Genomic DNA, 22,274 nt, shown 5'->3' on the forward strand with positions numbered 1-22,274 from the left:
CAAACATATGTCAGTATATCTGTATATCAGTACCAGGTTCTAGGACATTGAAAAACTTAAACCTCTCTTTCTTCTGTAAGAGAGAATTACATGCTGCCAAATAATTATGGTTGATTCAGAAGTTATATCTTAAAAACACAGACCCATTATACATGTGGACATGCATATATGCCCCCTGAATCCTTCTGACCCATCTCCAGAAAAGAAGAGGGAAGAGAAAAATATTGGTCGCCATCTGCCAGAACCTGGGGCTGTTCTTGCCCCACTGCCTCTCTCTCTGTCTGTCTCTCTCTCTCTATCACTCCCCACCCCCACCCATAAATATTCACCTAATTTCACTTTGCTTAGAAATACAACACATAACAATAGATTATGTTATAAGCAAAAAAAAAATAATAATAACACAGAATTTAGAACAGGATCAAGATCAAAATATGCATCTGTACATATAATCAGAGCATACTCCTTCACAAAGATCCCAAATTAGGTTAATGGTGATGAATTATAATTTAGCTGCAGCTGACACAGACCACACACACCATTCCTCTCACTGCTCCCCTGGCCCCCTGGCCAGAGGGGCTGAGAGGATGAGAGAAAGAAAGAGCATTAGTGAAAGAGAGAGATAGAGACAGACAGACAGACAAGGGAATGCAAAACGCTGAAACAGAAGGAGGTAAAGACAAATGAGCTCCAAATAGGAAACAGAACTTCTTTTACATCAATAAAGCTCTTTCCCAATCTGAGCCAAGCACTGCACACTGGAGACGAAGAGATCGATGGGGGGTGGGGGTGGGGGTGGTGTTAGGGGAGAGAACTGATCCACATCAGTGAGCAGACATGAGTCAGGTCAGGAAATAAAACAGAACAGAGCATTGCACCTACTCTGCTGGATAAATATACACATGTAGCTCCGCTGCAGGACACCTCACACATGCACTGGCAGGTTTTTATACACACACACACACACACACACACACACACATACACACATATACATGCATGCACATGACTCAACTGCAAAGTTTTGTAACAAATATCAATCTGAGGCAGTACAATTTAGCAAAGCCAATAACAGCAGCGAATCTTATCTGTTACAATAGGTAAACTGTGTTTCACCAACTGATGCACTGTCGATTATCTGTAACACTGTAGACTATAGAATTGAGTGATATTACCTTATATTTGTTGTGTGTCGCTCACAACAAACAACAAGCCAACAATCTTAATTTGTGACGTTTTTACTGATCCTGATAAATCAACAATTTGATATAGCTTTTTATTCCAAATGTTGGCCATCCCTGGCAAAATGACATTTTTTGAGAAGTAGTAAACAGCTTCTGTTATTTAAACATAAAACACAAAATGTTTTCAACATTTCGGTGTTATAGCACATCATAATGCACTCTAAAAAACTCTAAAAAAAATGCTAAATCAAAATCAGTGTATTCTGTGCAATTTACAGTGTCAAGATTTACAGTTGTGGTTGGACGTTTAAATGCACTCATAGTGAACATGCACTCATTGGATTAACCAACACACAGTACGATGGGAAAGTCTAAGAAGCTCTGTGCAGATCTAAGAAGGATGACCATAAATTTAAACAAATCAGGAATGTCTCTAGGAGTGATTTCTAAACAACTGCAGATTAACAGGTCAAACAACTGTAGGCACTTTACCAAGGGCTGGCGGAAGACCCAAACTTTGACCTTCAGCGGCTAGGAAACAGGATTATATGGTCAGGTTCAACCCTAGAACTACCCGGCAGAGGTGAGGGACTAGACTCACAAAACTTGATTCAAGAATTATGATGAAGATGATAGTAGTAAAAATAGAAGAGGAATATACTAGGTCTGCAGATAAAAAATCAGTGACACAGCCACATCCAACCATATCCAACATCCATCACCACAACATACTGTGTGTTTAAAGCAAACTTATTGGCTTGATAACCATAGCAAGAAAAACTAACCTAAGCATGTGTGAGTGTTCACTAGCCTTGTTAACACACCAGCATTCATGTTTGAGCAAGACATAAGAACACACTGTAAAGTTGAAAAGTGCAAGAATGACCTATAGGTAGCATTTCCGAGCAGCAAGATATGCATTATGGTATTATAATTTTTTAACTGTACAGAGCTGTTGTTTTACCAGAGAGGAGAGTGTGAAGTTTCACTATCGTTGTCTGTTACTGACTTACAATGCACTTTGGTCCACATTCAATTGATGTGACCTACAATGTTTCTCTAGAAAACAAATCAAACCATGGCTCCAAACATGTTCTAATCATCTCCAGCTGATGAGGTGCATGTATTATAATATTATCTCTGTCCATTAATATTGTTCGAATGAAGATCAAATGTCCATATGTTTAAATATGTTAAAAAACAAAGGTTTTCATGGGGTGTCCTATTTTTTTCACATTTGACTCTTTTTTATGTACTGAAATAAAACAATGAAAATATGTGTGTCATATGAGACTCACATTCAACAGATGCATTAAAAGGTCAAGAGGAAATGCAACAGTATTTGTTAATGTTGAAAATAAAATTCGGCTCTCCATGACCATTGTCGTTTAGCTGACAAACATTGAAATTGTAGTTAGAGCATAGAGTATTGCGTGCCTCACTTCCACCTCTGCCACCAAGGCACAAGCCTACCATGAACTGGAAGCTGTCGGAACAACAGGTTTACTGTCAAGTGCCAAGTCAGCTTTATATTGCGATGTACAAGAGAAAGAAGACCCCCATTTCTAAATCTGCACCTTCAGTTTGCAGCTAACAATACAGACAAAGAAAAAGCCTTCTGAACCTAAAATATCTTTTTTTTTTTTAAACTTGAGACCAGAGATATGTTTTGAAGAGTAAAGGTGAGGCCAACAAATTTAATTGGACCAATTCTGACAAGAAGAGTGGTCAAATATCCAACCAGAATTCTGCCTGGAGCTTGTTGATGGCTACCAAAGGCCTCTTGTAGAGATGCAAATAGCTAAGGGACATTTAACCAAGAGCAGCTGTGCTGTATGTATGCATGTTGACCCTGTATTAAAAAAATTATGGTAACGTGTCATCTGCCTAAACCTTTGTATAAGAGTGCAAGTTCTATAGGTTGTACACGTGTGCATTGCACACACTCACTTTCCCAACAAAACAGCACAGTTACACAAACACAGAAAAAAGACACCTACTCCAAGTAGAACACAGTAAATTATAATAATATGGTAATACCTAAATACAGTAATCTGTACATATATTCACACAAGCGCTAGATATGGTCTCAGTGTTTGACCTTGAGGTTTTTCAGCATAAATAGACACAGCAAAGGGAACACAAGCAGTCAACACAAGTGGAGAAGAGAGAGAGGGGAAAGGATTGACAGAAGAGATAAGAATGCAAAGATAAAAGATAAAAGCAAAAATAAACCTAGCTGAGCAGAAGATGTATGCTGAGAGAATATCACCTAGAGAGAAGGGCTTTTGACTTTGTTGGGCATATTGAGTGCTCTTAAAAGTGCTTTTATTGTTGAGAAAAGTGCTGAGAAAAGGCACATAAAAGTGTCACTATGAAGAGTAATAGGTGTTTTGTAAGGAAGATCAAAAGCAACAGATAACAAATAAATATAAATAATTAACATCATCATTTTTAGCCTAGCAGCATCATGCATATCTTGTATAAATGAAGATTTTGCATATTCTGGATATTGGTATATACTACAGTAAATACTGTATTGCCACATAGTATTAAAAATATAACCTAGTTTTCCATTTCCACAAATCTAAAAAGATGCATTTTAACCATCCTGCATTCCAAGCTTTGTCTAGTATATATGCTTAGAATGCACAGAGTGCTTTTGCACAGAAAAGCCAGAGTGCTTTTGATAACAAGAGAAAATTAGGTCCCAAAGTGTTGTGGAGTCAAATATGGATTTCCAAAACTGACTGTACAAAATTTAGGAAATGCAAAAAGTCTCCTTAAAGGCCTAGAGCAGTGCAGAATGTGGATGTTGGACCAAAACAGTCCAACACAAGACTGAGATGGCAAACAGTCCAGCAGGACAACAGGAAAAGAGAGTAGAGTGAAAAGCACACAGGGGAAAAGGGAAAGGGCATGGGTACAGGGGCCTAGTTAGTGTATACTATAAAAGTCAAGGAAAATAATGATCCAAAGGTGTTTGGGAGGTGGGGGGGTCAGGTAAGCTAGAAAAAGCCTTATGGAGGGATAAATATTGAGCGAAGGAAAAAAGAGCCTGGGGTAGTGGAAGGGAGGACCAAACACACCAGCACAAAAACATAACCACAGCTAAAGTAAGAACAGAAGAAACAAAATCACCATGCCCTTAAACTTCTGTACCCATGTAAGGCTCTATCATTTCTACAATGCAGAGAACATGGACAAAATAACAGTCATGAAACCTAAAATCGATTCAGAAATGTTTTGAGTGTTTATTAATTCATCTATTTTGTTATTTTAGTGAACAGTGTTCTTCCCTAGAATCATGTTGTGCCCCTGTGTACAATTTACTGCACACACCAGCACAAGTTAAACTACTGGAGTTTTTCTTGTGTTTCCTATGGATTGGCATCATTCTGCTGCTACATTTGCATTCTGCAGTCATACTGCAGCAGCAACAGCATCAGATATACTTAAAGTGAAGGGCATGTTTTAATTTTTTTACTTCATACACAGACAAACTCCTCAGGATGTTAATGGATATATGGCTATTCCCTTTCCATGTCTTGTGTTACATTACTTTACACACTTCATAGTAATAATTTGTAAAAATCCAAAAATCTACATACAACAAACCAAACGAAGTAAAATACTAAGCAGGACAAATGAACAAATTTGTCTCTATATTCATAATTAGCTAAATAAAGGCCCTTGACTAATTTTAGATCTATAGCAACATGCTATACTGTTTAAGAGCAAGAAACACATAAGCGACACTCCACTTACCTTGGCTTCATTGATCGGATGCCTGTGTGTGTGTGTGTAATAGGGGACAGTGTTTATGCCCAGATAAAAGGCTTCTCAGAGCCCCTGGACACCCACTCACTCACTATATTACACCAAGGTCATTGATTAGTCATTAATGATGCATTGAGAAGCCAATCATACCTTCAAAACCTCCAACCTCTCTCTCGAAAGACAGAGAGACTGAGACAGAGAGAGAGAGAGAGAGAGAGAGAGAGAGAGAGAGAGAGAGAGCAAGAGAGAGCGAGAGAGTCCTAAGGATGGAGTCCTAAGGCTCATGTAGTTATTAATAATCACATACACATGTTAAACTGAGTGAATCTCTGTATCTGTGTGTTTGTGTATTCAGAAACACCCTCACGAGAAATGAAAACAAAATTTCAGAAAACAAGTACCTAATATAAAATATTACAGACTGCAACATAATGCAGCACATTACATTTTTTGCAATGTTTGTGTCAAAACACAATACAGGCGATTGCCACTTTATTGAGTTCCATTTCAATCTTACAGTTTTTAAACCACTGAATGCACACCCACACTTTCATGGAATCATTCTCTCACTCCAGGCAAGTCTGTCACACCCTGTCACTGTCAGTTCTTCGCATCATGCAGATGCTCAAAACACGATACCTTCACACCCACACACACACACACACACAAAAGCCTGCTGTCAAACAGCATTATTTTCTGTTATGGTTTAAGTGAAATAATGCTTGCTGTATTGCTCATTATCTATGACAACATCACTTGCATACTTTTAAGATTTGGTTAAAAGTTTACACCCTTCTTTAGCTGCATGTGTGCTGACATATTACTATGCAAAAATGAGCATAATAAGGTTGGACAGACACATTTCAGTTTCTCAAAGCAAATAAAAAACTACAGTGATACAGTACATACATATTACAGAAAATTTACAAACAGTACGCAAGTAACACAGTCTGTAGGATTAATGCATAACTAACTAGAAGCACTGAGCGGAAGCCATCTTCTCTGGGTAGCAGAAAACGAATGCGCTGAGCCTCTATGCAAATGTTCCCTAGGCTAACGAGCCTGGCTGGATGATTGGAGTGCCATTGAAATTCTCCTCTCGCACAGCCCTCCTCCCTTGCTTCCTATCTTGCTCCCCCCATCTTTCTATCCATCTTTCTCTCATCATCTTTGCCTCAGCAATATCACATTTTAATATAAGCATCTATCTATCTATCTATCTATCTATCTATCTATCTATCTATCTATCTATCTATCTATCTATCTATCTATCTATCTATCTATCTATCTATCTATCTATCTATCTATCTATCTATCTATCTATCTATCTATCTATCTATCTATCTATCTATCTATCTATCTATGTCACAGAGCCAGAATAAAGCCTGATATGCATGTTTTAATGTGCAGCTGACTCTCTCACTCTCGTTCTGGGCAGACGGCAGTGGCTTTTCTCAAACAGGCAGTGATGCCTTGCACCTGCTCTCTCTGTAAAACATCCAAACACGGCCGTGAATAAACAAGCTCAATCCTGTATCCCGCCGCTGCCACCACTGCCACCATCACCACAGCCCATAAACACACATCAATAAGTAAATGCCTCGGTTTCCCTCCTCTCTCTCTCACTTACAAACAAACACACACAGTACACACACTAGAGTATAAAACAAAACATGTTCACTCGAAAATAAAGTACAATCACGGACACACACACTCTACACACACAAACATACAGGCGTTCAGTTAAATCGTTCCCTTTCACGCCTCAGCCATTAATGGGAAAGCAGAGGTCAAAATAAATAAATTAAAAAACATAAATAAATAAGGGCGGGGCGATGGGCAGGGCATGCATCTTTAATAGGACACGCAGCCATCATCTCTTCTTTCCCCAGAGGTCTGGTCACATCAGGGCTTTAGATTCTCTAGTGTGCTCTCTCCCTCTCACTCACTCACTCGCTCTGTCCATCTGTCTGTCCACACCTCCTGCTTTCATCCCCCTTTTTCCTTCTCTGCATAATTCAACAGCCAGAACACTTTCTTGCCATCTCCATTTTTTTTTTGCCTCCCTATGTTTTTTTTTTTGTGTTGCTGTTTGTATGATGCTGAGTATTGTGACTTTCTCTCTCTGTGACCCTTTTTGAGAAAAAAAGGAGAGATGTGACAAAATGGTGACGGGAGCTGAAGCAGCAGCTGGAGTGGCAGCACGCTCCACTAAAGAGAGCGCTGATTACTAACGCTCACAGAGCACCCTCCATCCTCACCTCTCTTTCTCCCTCTCCCTCTCCTTCTCTCTCTTTCTCTCTCTCTCCCTCCCTCCTCCCTCCTCCCTCCCTTCCTCTCCCTCTCTCCCTCCCTCCCTCCTTCTCTATTCTATGAATGCTGTGGCTTAACATGCAAATTTAGAGAAAATGGCTGCAGCGCAGAGATGGGGATGCCTGGGCTTGATCAGCTGAGATGCACCAGAGCATGTATGTGCCTTAGGGTGCTTTTCCGGGTCTTTACTTTTCATAAAACAAGCCTTCAAACACATACAGACCATAAATAAATAATATATATATTAAACAAATAAACAATTTGATTGACAATGTGGTTTGAATAGACTACATTGAAACTCAAATAGTTACTGAAAATGGCTGATGTACTATATAACATTTATATATAACATTTGATTTACATGTAAAATTGTCTGACAGCATGTGTATGTCCCTCTATGTTACATGATATTTGGGACACATTGGAATAAAAACCAACCACTGTGCCTTTCACAATACCTTTAACACATATATCATATAATTGTTTTTTACTTTTGAGATTCAACCCTCCACAAACACACAGCCACAAGCCACACTCACAATATTTAAAACTGGTTTAGTAAACAATAATTTCCAGAGCAAGACTTCATGTAGGGTATGAATAGTAAACACTGTGCATGTGCATTTAGCTGCATTCCTTGAAGAGAAAATATTAACATAAACAAATGTATATGCTTGTATAAATGTATGCTTGGTTCTATTTTTTTCTCACACTCCTGGTGAAGTAGTATCCTCTCATGAGTTCTCTTACCACTGTTATGTTGATGACCTTCAACTCATCCTTTCTTTCCCATCTTCTGACACCCAGGCTTCAACTTGCATATTAGCATGTCTTGCTGCCTTCTCGTCTTGGATGGCAGCTGATTACCTGAAACTTAACCCCAGCAAGACCAAGCTGTTGTACATCCCTGGAACTACTTCACTATGATCTTGCCAACTCCTTCGAGAACTTGCTAATGACACCATCTGCAAAAGCACAAAGCCTTGGCGCAGTTATGGATCACCAGTTATTGTTATCGACTCATGTTGACTCGTTTATGCAGATTTCTCCTTTACATCATACAGAGAATTCAACCTTTCCTCTCTAGAGAGGCCACCCAGGTGCTTGTTCAGTGCTTGTTCAGTCTCCTGTCATTTTAAGACTTGACTACTGCAACTCCTGTCTGGCTGATCTTCCACATCAGATTTAACACCCTGACTCTGGCCTACAAAGCCAAGAATTGACCCCCTCAGTACATGAAGGCAATGGTCAAAAACTGAACTTTACCAAGAGCCCTTTGAGATAAAGTACAACTCGGCTTGACACAACATTCTTTAAGATGCACTAAAGCCATCCAGACATTTTTTCTGTCCTTGGCACTTTTCTAGTGTACTTAAATCAGCACTTGTCTTGCACTTATTTAGGCTCACATTACATTACATTACATTTTCAGGTGTATGTTGAGAAACTAGGATACAAGGATATTTTCTCTGTAAATAGCGAAATACTTTTGTCGCTCTGGATAAGAGTGTCTGCTATATGCCTTAAATATAAATGTATAGTACACCTTTTGTGCAAGTTTACAAACTGCATATTGCACATATCTTTAGGTTAGGGGACAGTGTAGAGGTATGAAGGCTATCTGTGGTAAATATACAATGTTGAGAATACTGTTTAAATATGATGTGTGTGTGTGTGAATGTGTGCATGCACAGAATCACAGCGATACACTAATCAAAATTGCACAGCAAGACATTCTCACACCTTTCTCATTCTTACTGAGCATTTGTATTTGTTGCCATGGAAATGAGAGAAAACTCACACTGATTTTAGCTCAGGAGGAGGAGAATAATGCTAACAAACTGTCATATTTACACACACACAGACACACACACACTGTGGTAGTATACTTAAGAAAACCAGGCACTGACCCATACACTAAGAATATTCAGAGAGTCTACACCTAATGTAACCCCGGGTTAGCAAGCAAACTGAGATCCAATATCCAATTTCAATAATTCATACTAGCATGGGAGTTTCCTGAGGTATTTATGAAATGTATGTTTTGGTCAAAATACGTCAAGTAAAAAGCACCACAGCACCCTTCTCAAAAAAAGCTCAGTTTAGAATCGCATTTCCCACCAACCCATGAATGACTCTGTAGAATTTCTCAATTTCTCAAGGCACAAGAGTCAACTCTCTTAAGTTCTATATTAGTCATTTCCATGTTTAATGCTTCTGTTTACTTGTTTTTTATGACAAGTTGTCATACCTAGCTTAGACACATCTTAGAGAGAACAGGTCAAAATAGGATAACACACAAGGTCATATAAGAAAAAGTGTTAGTGTTTGTGCTCGTGCATGCTTATTGAATCCAATTCACAGTTCCAGTTCGTAGGAATGATCTAGAATGTTGTAGTAGTACAATATTGGACTTTACTGGTATAGAATTATGGTAAGACCTGTCTAATTTGTAACAAACTGCATTCTATGCACGTGCTATAGAATGAGCATTAGTGATGTGGCTAGATGACAAAATACATAGTGAATAGATGAGAAAAGACTAATGACAAAACAATTACATTAAAATATCAATGTCAACAATAAAAAACAATACATATGGAGGAAAAGCCATAGGCTATTCATTACAGCTAAATCATTTATTGTGGGATTCTACATGATCTCGACACTATTTTTGAGGGATGCATTTTATCATTTTGTTGATGGCGATAGGTTTTTGTGGGTTGTCCATTAAATCTCCCGTTGTCTGATGAGATTTGATGTCTTGGGGTTTGTAAGAATAATATACTACACCACAACTGTATTTTCTTAGGCTGGTGTCAATAAACCCCTTTAAAACTAAGGTTACTAGGAGTTTTTTTCAATTTTGGATTAAAAGCAATGTGTGCTATACGACCAAACATACGTGGACACTCCTAATTACTGACGTCAAGTGTTTTAGCCCCACTTATTGCAAACAGGTGTATTAAATCAAGCACATAGCCATGGCATTTCTATAGACAAACAATGCCAGTAAAATGGATCATCCTGAAGAGCTCAGTGACATTGAATGTGGCACCATCATAGGATGTCACGTTTCTGACCTGCAAGTTGTGAGTACTATTACTGGGAAATGGAAGCATCTTGGAGTATTCACAGTTCTGCCACAAAATGGTAGACCACACAATCTCACAGAGCTGGACATTCAGGATCTTCATGGGTTTCCATGGCCGACTGGTCACACACTGCCCTAAAATAATTTTGAAATCTTAAAACCTGAATACTCATCCAATATACAAGAACAAATGCACATGAAATGTGGAAAATGTCCGTTAGAATATTTAGAGCGAATCCTATGGCTGCTCCTAGCATTGTTCACACCAGTTAGTCATCAACGGTAGGCAAACACATGGAAGAGAATGCCAGTGCCGATTGCACATAAAAAAACATTTCTAGTTAGTGCTTTGGTTGAAACCGGTTAGTTGCCTTTAAGTTACTTTTTGGAATTTAAGACACATTGTACAAAAACACCTCTCTTAGAAAAATGCTGTTTACAGTAATGCAGTTAATTTCTTGACAAATAATGTACTTCCAATTAAAAACAAATAATAATAAGTTGACTCCTTTTTAATGTGCAATGTCAAAGATCAGCTATAGTTCGGTAAAGCACAAGTTAGTTCTACTGAAGGGTACTGTCAATTGGAATAATGATTACAGTGTCAGAAATAATGTCAGAAAGCCACAAATTATGCGCTTACAACTTTGTGGCAGCAATTTGTGGAATGTCCTTTCCTGCCAACCAAAATATTAATGCCCATGGTTTTGGAATGGGATATCAAAAGTTCTCATATAGGTGTGATATTTTTGAACATTCATTGTACTTTATCTGAATGTTCTGAAGTCCTTATGTTTAGTGCATGTTTTTTCAAGCATTTCACTGCTACAGATACTGTGAGAAATGGGCAATGAGTATGTGAATGGGAAGATTGTCCTTTCCCCTTATTGTCTAGTCCTCACTTAGGACTTATGGTATCTGTTAAAGTGAGAAAAAAGACTTTGTGATCACCCACCAGGTCAGAGACATGCCTATTGTCATTCTCTGGCCACAGTAATGAATATCAATGAAAGAATGTCAAAAAAGAATGTCATAGAGTTGCAAGGGTGAACATTAGTTCATCTATTAAGCAGCCAAATAATTAAACAGCAAACCACAGCAAAACTGAAGCAGGAATGGAGATAAAGAGCAGCAAAATCGATAATTCTTTCAGGTACATTCAAGAACCCTTAAGACACACTAAACAACTTCCACACTAACTCCTAATCCACATCCATTGTAAAATGGGTGTACACAAACAGTCTGACCACAGAAGCACCCAAATGATAGAAAAAGTGTTGCTCCTCAATCTATCAGTTTAATCTAACAATCACACACACATGCATGCACACATACACACTCTGGGCTCTCTCACATGATGGACATGAAGAAATGCACCTCCATTGAGAAAGATGAAGTGAGAGGAGAGAGGATGGGTGTGTGTGTGAAGTGAGGCACAGCAGGCTCAGACCTACCATCTGACCTGGCCTGTGTCAGCAGTACCTATTGATTTTTCAATCAACCAAAAGACATCTTTCACACTCTCTTTCTGTCTTACACACACGCACATACACACACACACAGAGTATTACTCTACTTGCCAATATGGCAATTCAAAGCCCTAAATCTAACTTTAATATTTCAATATCATAAGACACAACAATGATGTGTTGTGACTAACAAAATCTCCTTATTTATTGAAGTTTTACACTTTTTATTGTCTTTGTAAGGCCTCCTTCAGATGATACTTACAGGAGGCTGCATGTGGGATATCTAAGCTACATTTGTTTAGAAATACAAGTACACAAGGACACATTAACACAACGAAACATATAAGTGTCAATTTAAATGAAGGTAAACATATTTAACCTGAGGTAAGAAAAAAAAATATGTCAGTCAGCACTTAACATAATATAGTATACACTAAATGCCAACATACTACACTTTTTATCTTTTCATTCTACATGCATACACACTGGCACATACACTCCTAAGAGAATGTGTAATCTGTATGTGTAATATCCCTAGTTTTGCCAGTACAAGGCATTTGTATGGTTCATATGGCTTCTTTTTGTTTAATTGGACTACCACCTTCTCCCAACAAAAAATGGGAGACATTGCTCCCAAAACCCTAAAGAGGTTTGCAGGTTATCATAGCTACTCTAAAATGTTTAAAATATAAAAACTCTGGTTGCTTTACTAATTTCAGTGTCAAATATCAGTACAGTGCTTTGTCAATGTATTAATGCACATTCATCCATCCTCACAAATGCAGACTTTAATAATAATCAATAATACTCTACAAATAGATTTAAAAGAAACTAACTGTTATTAATAACCAAGAAATACTCTTGGTTGCAAATCCTGACCCTCTCACAAAGCCTATATAAAAGCCCACATGCTAAAGCACGTCAACTTTCAGTAAGAAAGGGCAAGCTTTAGTATGAAGTGAAACAGCCTGGGGTTGAAGTCCTACCTGGAACGATGGAGACAGTGTCCTTTTCCCAAGAGACGACACTGACATACTCCTGCACAGCAGAGGGAATGAGGCACTTAAAGACGGCCACGTTGCCCCGCATGGACCTCTGGTCAGCCACACGAACCGTGTACGGCTCCCTGAACACTGTATGAAGGTGAGGAAAAGTGAGGAAAAAGTCATAAATGAAGTTTACACAAGCCTTTTATGACACAATATTGCAATTTCTATATGGACAAAAGTATTGGTGCACCTGCTCATTCATTAATTCTCCTAAAATGAAGAGTATTGAAAAAGAGTTCCTGCTTTTGTTAAAGTAACAGGGAAGGACTTCCACTAGATTGTGGAGCATTGCTGTGAGGATAAGATTGCATTCAGTGACAAGAAGGTTAGTGAGGTCAGGATGTTGGATGATCACCACTGTACTTCATACCCAACAGATCCCAAAAGAATTGGCTGGAGCACAATCATTCTAGAGCTTCACTGCTCACAGCTCAAAGCTGGGGGGCTCTATACCCATCTAGCCCACGCCTAGCAATAGGCACAGTGCCAATAGGTTCATGTTTATCTGCTCCAGTGACTACAGGGATTACAGGGACTACACAAGCTGTGCGTGCATTTGCACAGCTGTGTCAGCAATGGGTGCAAGTTGAAATAGCTGAATGAATTCAGTTTCAGGGGTGACCACAAACATTTGGACAAATATGTCCAGTTTCTCCGGCATTGATTAAGCCTAGTCCTGGATTACATCATTATTTTTGAAAGGTGATTTTACATTAAAAGGGAAAAATGGTTTATGACTAGGCTTAGTCCCTGTCTGGGATACCAACCCATAGTGTACAGGAACAGTGCTTAAACAAAAAGGTAACCCAACCCCTATCCATAGAAGCATTATAATGGATCTTTTATCAAATGTCATTCTATTGGTTTCATGCAGATTCATAGCCAAGTTGCTGTATCTTTAATTCACAGGTTTGACCCACCAGCAGGTCGTTACTGGATATATTCAAGCACACAGCAATGTTAAACACAGAAATGTATTACTTTGCAAGGTTAAACTAAATAAAAAAATGTTGTACTAAAAAAACAAAACAAACAAACAAACAAACTATATGTATATATATATCTTAGTCATGATTTAGTCTTGATTTTACTATACCTTTGTAAAAAAATGTACAGGTTTTTAGTTTACTGATCAAGTCTATTTATTAGCCTTTTACTTTTCCTCAGTTCTCTTTCAGACACATTGTGTGCTTAAGTGCACTGTTCAGACTGCCATAGGAGCTCATTGGTTTGCTGTTCATCTGGAGGTTGTTTTGGAGGGATCAATAAAAATGTGTGAGAAATGGCAAGTGTGGCATGAAAGCATAAGATCAGACCACAGCCAACGCATGACAGTCGACAACCCTGCTTTACTCTGCTTTACAACTGACTTCGGAACATTACGCTAGCTGATTTCAAGAACTAGAAAGTTGACAACTGCAATTGTACTTTACAGCAGAAATGGAAAAATATTGCTTAAAGACAACGTGAGCTAACATTTAAAATATACCATATTCAGAAGATACATAATTAACATATTTTTTACAGTTTTACAACTTACTCCATTATGTGGTCTATGTTCATAAAGAATTGCTTGGATGCTATTACATTACCTTTGCTATTACTGTCCCTTTACTATTACACATCTGTGAAGGTACTCGAGTCAGTGTGGAGAAGAGAAGTGCCATCTTAAAAGGGAATGCCCTTTAAGAACCCTACACACCACATTTATGGGGAAGGCAGGGTGCACACACCCTCTGGAGCCACCACAGCTAAACTAGACATGCGAAATGAACGTGGGCAGAAGAAAAAGACTTGAAAGCACTGCAACTTCCAAGCGAGGAAATCAGCCTCCAGCTAAAGATCGACAGGGGACCAGAAGTGGATTAGAGATGGCACTGAATTTCGTTTTCATTTCAGACATTTAATTTGTTTCCTCTTCCTCATCAACATTCATTTACTTACAGACTGTAATGTCTCCCTTGTCTCTTTGCAGGAGGCAGTGCAAGGGCGTCTGCATTCAGGAAACTCCCTGCTTACAGTTCTTATATTGTTCTTGTAAAAGTCAATGCTCAATTCCTAACTCCTTTTCTTTTCAGTAAGAAATTCAGCAGAAATCCTAAGAATTTGAGCAACCCCCAATTCCATCCCTGATATAATTAACACCAGGCCTACGGGCGAATTTCCTCGGCCATTAATAATGGTTTCTGTGAGGCGACAGTGTGACCCGCAGAGACCAAGACCAGTGTCCTTGTCTCATCGCCAAGTCCTCACACTTGCTATTGCCATGCACAAAACACAGCCCCATATAATAAAAGGTTCCACAGATCTATGCCCATTGGTAACCACCTTTTCATTGACGCAAATGGGATTTGAATCAATACAACAAATCAATAAAATTCCCTTGTGTGCTGGCCTCTACCGCCTACATATTATTTATTAACTCGTTGATTGACTGTGTGCCTTGGGATTTTCCAAAGATGAACTGACTGACATGATCCCATGTTTACATTTGTTTTCCACCAAAACCTTGTCCACTCCCATAGAATGTGTTCTACTAAATAGTGTACAAGTTGCACAGCATAAAGCCTGGTAAAGCATAAAGTCTGTTCATACTTAAGAAATGTATAGGCCATGTCACGCAGCCTACTTCAGTGAAGCAAACAACAGCATTATAACGCTATTCATATGCAGGCCTGAGTGGCCAATATCATTAGAATGTTACTGATGCCTGACTGTATTCATCCGTTGCTTAGAAACGGGTCTAAAACGTAGCTTTCCTTTCCTGTGCTCCAGTAGGAACACATTCCGTATCACTGTCATTTAAATAATTAACGTGAGTGAAACCAAATACCATGTTTACTTATTCATTAAGCGCAGAGCACAAAAAGCAGGAGGAAAGGGGCGGATCTGAACAAATCAGGGCACATGAATGGAGAGAAAAAAGTAAACATACCTATCGAGTAGTCGAGGCACAGAACGAAAAGACAGAAACAAAGGCAGGGTGAGAGCAGGGCGTAGGCGTGCGCAATGCACCTGCCATAGTCTGTGTTTACAGTGTGGCCTGAAGTTCGCCATTCGTGACAGCTCACCCAAGTGCAGTTCAGCCTCTATTCATCAATTTAGAAAGCATTTCTCAACAAGGAATTGCGGCATTTGCTCACGGCCAGGTGGTCATGTAGTTCAAAGTTCTAAAATGACAAAATATTCAAATGGCATATGGATATATTTTGCATTAGGGATAAAGGGAAAAGCTACCCAATTCATTGACCTATGTAGCACACCTACATTTTTTGATTAACCGTTACAGCCTATAGTTTATGGATCGACTGATTGATAGATTACATGATTTATTAATTTATTGGTGGGGGAAAAAGGGAGAGTCATCTTGACACTAAATGCTATTTTAGGTTAAATAATGACGTTTTTAAGGTAAGATAATGAGAGAAAGCATACGAGAGGGTGAGAGAAAGGGAAATTGAAAGAGAGAGAGAGAGAGAGAGAGAGAGAGACAGATCCCACATGCTGAGATTTTCATAAACGTTAAGTTATCCACACAGGTGCCTGTGCTATTATTGGCACAGGATCAGCATGCAGAGGGAGTGGGTGAGAAAAAAAAGAAGGATGGAAACGAAGGAGGAAGGAAGAAAGAAAGCACGATCTGGAGATGGAGAGAAAACCAAGGATAAGGGGGTAGTGACACACCATGAGCTGTCAACTCTCATCATTCTCCACTGCCACCTGAGACACTGGGCACCACACCCTGCCCCTCCCCACTCCCGTACCCATGGCAACCTATAAATGACTGAGCTGATTGGTCGGTTGCTATATCCCAGTGCTGGTTTTCACCAGCACTGCCAGGTCCACCAGCTTTTCTGCTGCGTCTCAGCACTTAATTGATTAATTAGTGTAATTATTTGAGGCCAAAGTCACCCTCATCTTGTCATTGGTTAGTAGGTAATTATTCTGTCCTCTGAGACACAGTGCTAAATCAGAAAAAGAGAAAGAACAAACAACCTTGGTATATTAAAAGAAGGAAATGTTTCAGAGTTTTTCATGTCTCTTATTATTTTGGGGAAATCTGCAAAAGGTAGACAATGTGCACACTGTCTAGCTTAGAATGTGTGTGTAAGATGTGAACTCTAGCAGATGGAGGCTGGGAGACAGGAGGGACACTGGCACAGGCTCTGTGCACAGGCTGGTATACGTGTATGTGTCTGTGTGTGCGCGCGCGTGTGGACATCCCTCGCTGACGCTGGGCGGTCAGCTCCCGCTCACAAGAAGTGACCTTGGCACTAAATGGGAGGGTCACTGAGCCAACTGTCTGTGGCGCAGTCTGCTTGCTGCTTTTTAAAGGAGCCAGGTCAACAGGCCGGCTGCTGGGACGCCCATGTGGCACTTACATTCTTATTTAGGTTAGCAATATGGCTGCTGCTAGTTTTGCTGTTACTGCAGATGTTCAACTCAAAACTCATGCTCTATGAATACTGTTGCATGTTCCTCCTCTGCCACAAATGTTAAGTCTTACCTCTGCTTCTCCCTCGTTACAATATGGTCCGTAATGTAAAAAATTCTGCCCTTGAACCAAGGATGCAAATGGGAGCTGAACAGCTTTGTAATGGCAGTGGAATATAATACAAAGCACTAATGTTAAATGGATAAAATAGGACAGTCCAATTATTGAGCTACTCATGCTTTGCCCATATTCTCAACTGTTCTCAACTAGACAAGTTTTTCCTGAATGTTAAATGTTGAATCTCATGTAATCTCATCTAACCTAAGTAGATACTACATTGAACTTGTCTAATGTCTAACCGTCTAATTATTGTGGCAAATTCATAATTTTTCAACCTATGTAGGTTTTAAAAAGCTTTATACAGACCTTGCTAGGTTTTAAAATGAAAGCTTAATATTGTGTAGTGATTATTATGCTATTATCATTATGTTATTTAGGATATACCATTCAAAGATTGTATGAATAGCTCAGTTACTTAAAAAACTCAGATGAGATAGATGATCTGATAGACTGACAAATGAAGACAGAGAAATGAAGAAATACAAAGACAAGTGAACAAATGCTCACCCGCTTTGACGCGAATGCTTGGGCTGCGGATCTTGCCGGCCTGGTTCTCTGCGGTGCAGAAGTAGTCATTGTCATGGATGAAGCTGTTGAAGGCAGAGGGGGAGAAGGGGTAGAGCTGCAGTGTGCCGTTGGCATGCACATGGCGAATGTGGGGCACATCGTAGATGTCGTCGCCGGTAGCCAGGTACCAACGGAGGACTGCATGGGGGGCGCCACCCGCGGGGCAGGGCAGGGACACCCCCACTGAGCTGGAGAAGGTCACTCTCTGCAGGGAGGCGTTCACAAAGTACAGCCGCGTCGAGACCACATCCTCGCTGTTCACTGGTGGAAGGCCAAAAGAAGAGAAAAAGTCACTTACACTCTTTTACATCCTTTGGCATTTATCCCAAGACATGTGAACGAGAAATACACAGATTTGTTTTTGGTATTCATATCCATTTTTTTGCCTATGTAAGTCAGCTCCCACCCTGCTGTAGGTTTCCCATACCTCAGACATTGCTACCAACCTATGACAATAAGGTCTATCACATTTCCATCATTCCATTTGAATCCAATCATCTTTTTAAGCTGCTACCAACCATTGAAAAGCTATCGGCATACTGCATTATCAGTTTAAAAAACACATGCGTCATGTGTTTGGTAATACAGTTGTCTATGAATATTTGGGCCCATTTTGTGGGGTTTTTAATTAAGAAGTGGCAAATCTGTAGCTAATCATACATAAATGAATACGTAAAACAATATTTTCAGAAAAGCTTAATGCAAAGATATTTTTTATGTTTTATAACATACGGAAATTTCAAATCTAAATCATCAATGTGTATTGTGCAAAAGTTTGGGCACCTCAGAGACTCTTCATAAAACACACTGGCTCTCAAATGCTTTTTATGACTCTTATTTGCAAATTCTTTGCATCCTAACTATTGTTTGATCATCCAGCATGCTTGCTCATGGATTTGAGAATTTCCCCACTGTGGGACTAACAAAGGATTATTTTATCTTATCTTATCCCCAAATGTTTTATGGTGTTTAGGTCAGGGTTCTGTAAGAAGCAAGCATCAGTTTGTCTCTTTTCAAGTAGTCCATCTTGGTTTTGAGGTAAGTTGTAAATCTTAATCTTGTTAAAAAGACGCAACACTGCACAGTGGAATGGTGTACCACCACTGTTGACTCTAGCTAAATCTTTCTTCACATGACCAGTTATATATATATTTTTTTTACCTTCAAACCTCCTTTAACTACTATTTCTTAATAACATTCCATGCTATAGAAACCAAAATGGAAAACTGAGCTGAAAATTGTCTTACAGTCTTCCCCTGCCTTGTGGCACATGGATTGAAGAGTACTAGTGAACTAGTGTCCCAATACATTTGCACAGGCCACATTGGTTTGAATCTGTTTAGATTTTCATATTATAAAAGACAGAAAGTAAGAGTAACTGTAATTTAAGATTTGTCAGCTGTGTTTACTACTTCTCAATAAAACAAATGACAAAATGTGTCATCTGGACATGGGTGCACGAAGTTTTATATTCAACTGTATGTCCTGCCAGAACTGTTTGCACCAATAACTGTCACAGCGAGTATCAAACCACACAGTTCTATACTCCACACAGTAGTGTATTAGTATGAGGTCTTGGATGCAGTCAACAACTTCAGCCCTTTTTAAACAGTCTGTACTAGGGGTGTATTTGTACTGAACTGTCACAGTACAGGGGTCACTTCAGTACATACAGTCACATGGAAAATACATGGTATGTGCTATTACGGTAAATACAGTAATAGACCACTAAAGTCATGCATCATTATGTACTCTGCATTATGCCCATATTGGCACTTCTAGTTTAAGCTCGATTTTCAATGGCATTAAAATGAATGGGAATATAAAAAAAAGGAAAAAACGCTCTATGGTAAAAAAACAGATCGCTCTATGGTAAATAAATATGTTCTATTTAATTTGTTCTGTGCACATTTTTCTCTTGAACATCACTGGATCCTCTGAATTACGGGGTTGTTTAGATGCAAAATCTGAAGATTGATGCTGCTAGACTGCAGCAGCTTAAACAGCTGCACAAACCAGCACTCTTCTCTAGTGTAGTAGTTAAGTGGTAATAGCAAGCTGAATTTGAGTAGCAGTTGTTGACCACTCTGAAATCAGTTACCAGTAAAAGCTGTTTTTGAGATGGACTTTTCAGCAGGAAAGTAATGTACATTAAAGAGTAGTTATCTGTCATCTAATACTCACTGAAACACAACAGAGCTTTTCCTTAGCTTGCTTTGACAAGCACTATAAGTTGACCGGCACACAGGCTCAGACACTGTTCAACATGACTAGCAATGACTGAGAAAAGCATGGACAGTGCAACGTCTCTCAAAAAGTGAAGGCACTAGGTCTAGCACCTATACTGGCTGGTTGTGTAGTTCTGCACATCTCAATATGTTTAAATTGACAAAACAGCCCATTTTCCATCCATTTTTCTAAATTGCCTTTCCATCTCCAGGGTCTAATTTCAACAGTTTTCTCTGTGCTAATATTGGGACATATTTTAGAAATCAGTGTTTAAAACTTTTTTCTGCCATATTGTAAGAAGGCAAGGTTACACATAAGAAAGTAATTAATAAAGTGACTAACAACCCTGGATGAAAAAGACCGTTCATCACGTGGAGTAGCTATGAACTGTGAATTAGCTAGTTAATCCTACATACATGAACTGCACTTTTACCGTTAAAACATTATTCTTACTGGACAAGCGGAAAAATCTGATTTGTTTCTGATCCCTTAACACTGCATTTACATTTACGGCATTTAGCAGACGCAAAATGGCATTTAGAGTGACTTACAAAAGTGCTTTGCTATTTACCCAAGAAAAAACCTTAGCTAGTTAGAATAGACTAATAGTTCAAAGATACCTCTAAGCTTAGACATTACTAAGCACAAGTCAATAAGGTGACCATAGTACTCTGCTATTCGCCACACTGGCTTGCACTATAAACTCAGGGAAGATGTTCTGAGTTGCTTGGTCTGTGAGAAGGGGTCTATCAAATGAGTAGGCGCTTCTGGCTTCGCCTCTTGTCTCTATTAACTCTGGTAGCAAATTTGACAACATGGCAGACAATTTTGTTTTCATTGCTATAGAAAGGAAGGGAAGGTCCATGTTTTATACAGTCATGGATGGCTAAAATTGAATGACTGAAATTGTTTTTCATCTGTTTTAATACTTTTGTGGTTATCCTTGAAGAAGGATAACAAAATCACAGAGATAAGACTGCTAAACCCACCTTACTTTGGTGTAGCTTACTGACATCTTACTCACATATTACTGACGCTCAGTAGCATTAGCTTACATGTAGCAATATTAGTATTACCAAACTTATGAGAACTGCATAGCCCAAGTCATATTTGTTTAAAATCCTACCACAAGACTCCATGTGTTTCACTTTCAGTGACGCTTCTGTATCTCTCTGTCTGGTGTGAGGGGTAGCTCAAAGCTCATGTACACTTTCAATCTGTAGGGGAGCCCAGGAGCATGAACTAATTCTTGCATTATCTGTTTGAAATCAGCAACTGCAGACTTTGACCTGTGTCTTTAAACTGTTGTGGCTACAACCAAGGGCTGCCTGGAATTTTGGGCCCAGTGAAAAGCTATTATATTGGTCAGCATAGACCTACATGGCTGGTCACCAGCAAAACCAGTATATGTTATGTTTTGGATGCTGTTATGCTGGATAACCTGTACTGGAAGCCTAGGGGTGTAATGTGTAAAATATCATAAAATGCACAGCAACGCGTACATTGCTAAACAATGATTTGTTATCCATTTTACCTTGTAATACTACCTGTAAATAAGCATGGGTGCACACATTCACACACAAACAAACACAAACACACAGCGTCAGGGAGATAAAGACAGCAAGAGGGCGAGAAAAGCCAGATTCACATGAATAATTACTTGTATTAATGTTTTTTTTCGGCAGACATATTTGCTTTTCATTGCCTGATGGAACTGAATCATAGAAAACACAACCCATTTACACCTTTATTAAACATGGACATGATCCGTCTTTGACCACTTGGTTTGGAAGTTGGTTTGAATGATTTGATCATAATCCAATGAAAATGCGTCTTGGGAGTATTTACACCTGGCTTTAAACAGGCTCATTCACTAATAGCTGCTAAAAAAACTTTGCCTTCATTGATTAAATGTCAGCTAAAAGAGGAGAAAAATGTAAATCTTATTTAGATGTAAATCTTAATCTTAAGATATTAAGATAATAAATAACTAATGCTGGTCTTAGCTAGGTTCATTTGCTACTGTAGTCTACT

At 39.0% G+C, this 22,274-nt stretch overlaps 1 protein-coding gene across 5 annotated transcripts in view; it reads right to left on the reverse strand.

Moving 5' to 3' along the window:
• Positions 1-22,274, reverse strand: part of dscaml1 (Down syndrome cell adhesion molecule like 1) — a 97,500-nt gene that overhangs the window by 65,705 nt on the left and 9,521 nt on the right. For all 5 annotated transcript variants that reach the window (XM_072690708.1, XM_072690707.1, XM_072690705.1 and 2 more), the window contains exons 2-3: positions 17,952-18,272; positions 12,827-12,973 (exon numbers count right to left, since the gene is read on the reverse strand). In XM_072690708.1, coding sequence (XP_072546809.1) covers positions 12,827-12,973; positions 17,952-18,272 — 468 coding nt within the window. The remainder of the gene's footprint in view (positions 1-12,826; positions 12,974-17,951; positions 18,273-22,274) is intronic.

Source organism: Salminus brasiliensis, chromosome 11 (genome assembly GCF_030463535.1).
Source record: "Salminus brasiliensis chromosome 11, fSalBra1.hap2, whole genome shotgun sequence".
In the NCBI taxonomy this organism is placed as follows: domain Eukaryota; kingdom Metazoa; phylum Chordata; class Actinopteri; order Characiformes; family Bryconidae; genus Salminus; species Salminus brasiliensis.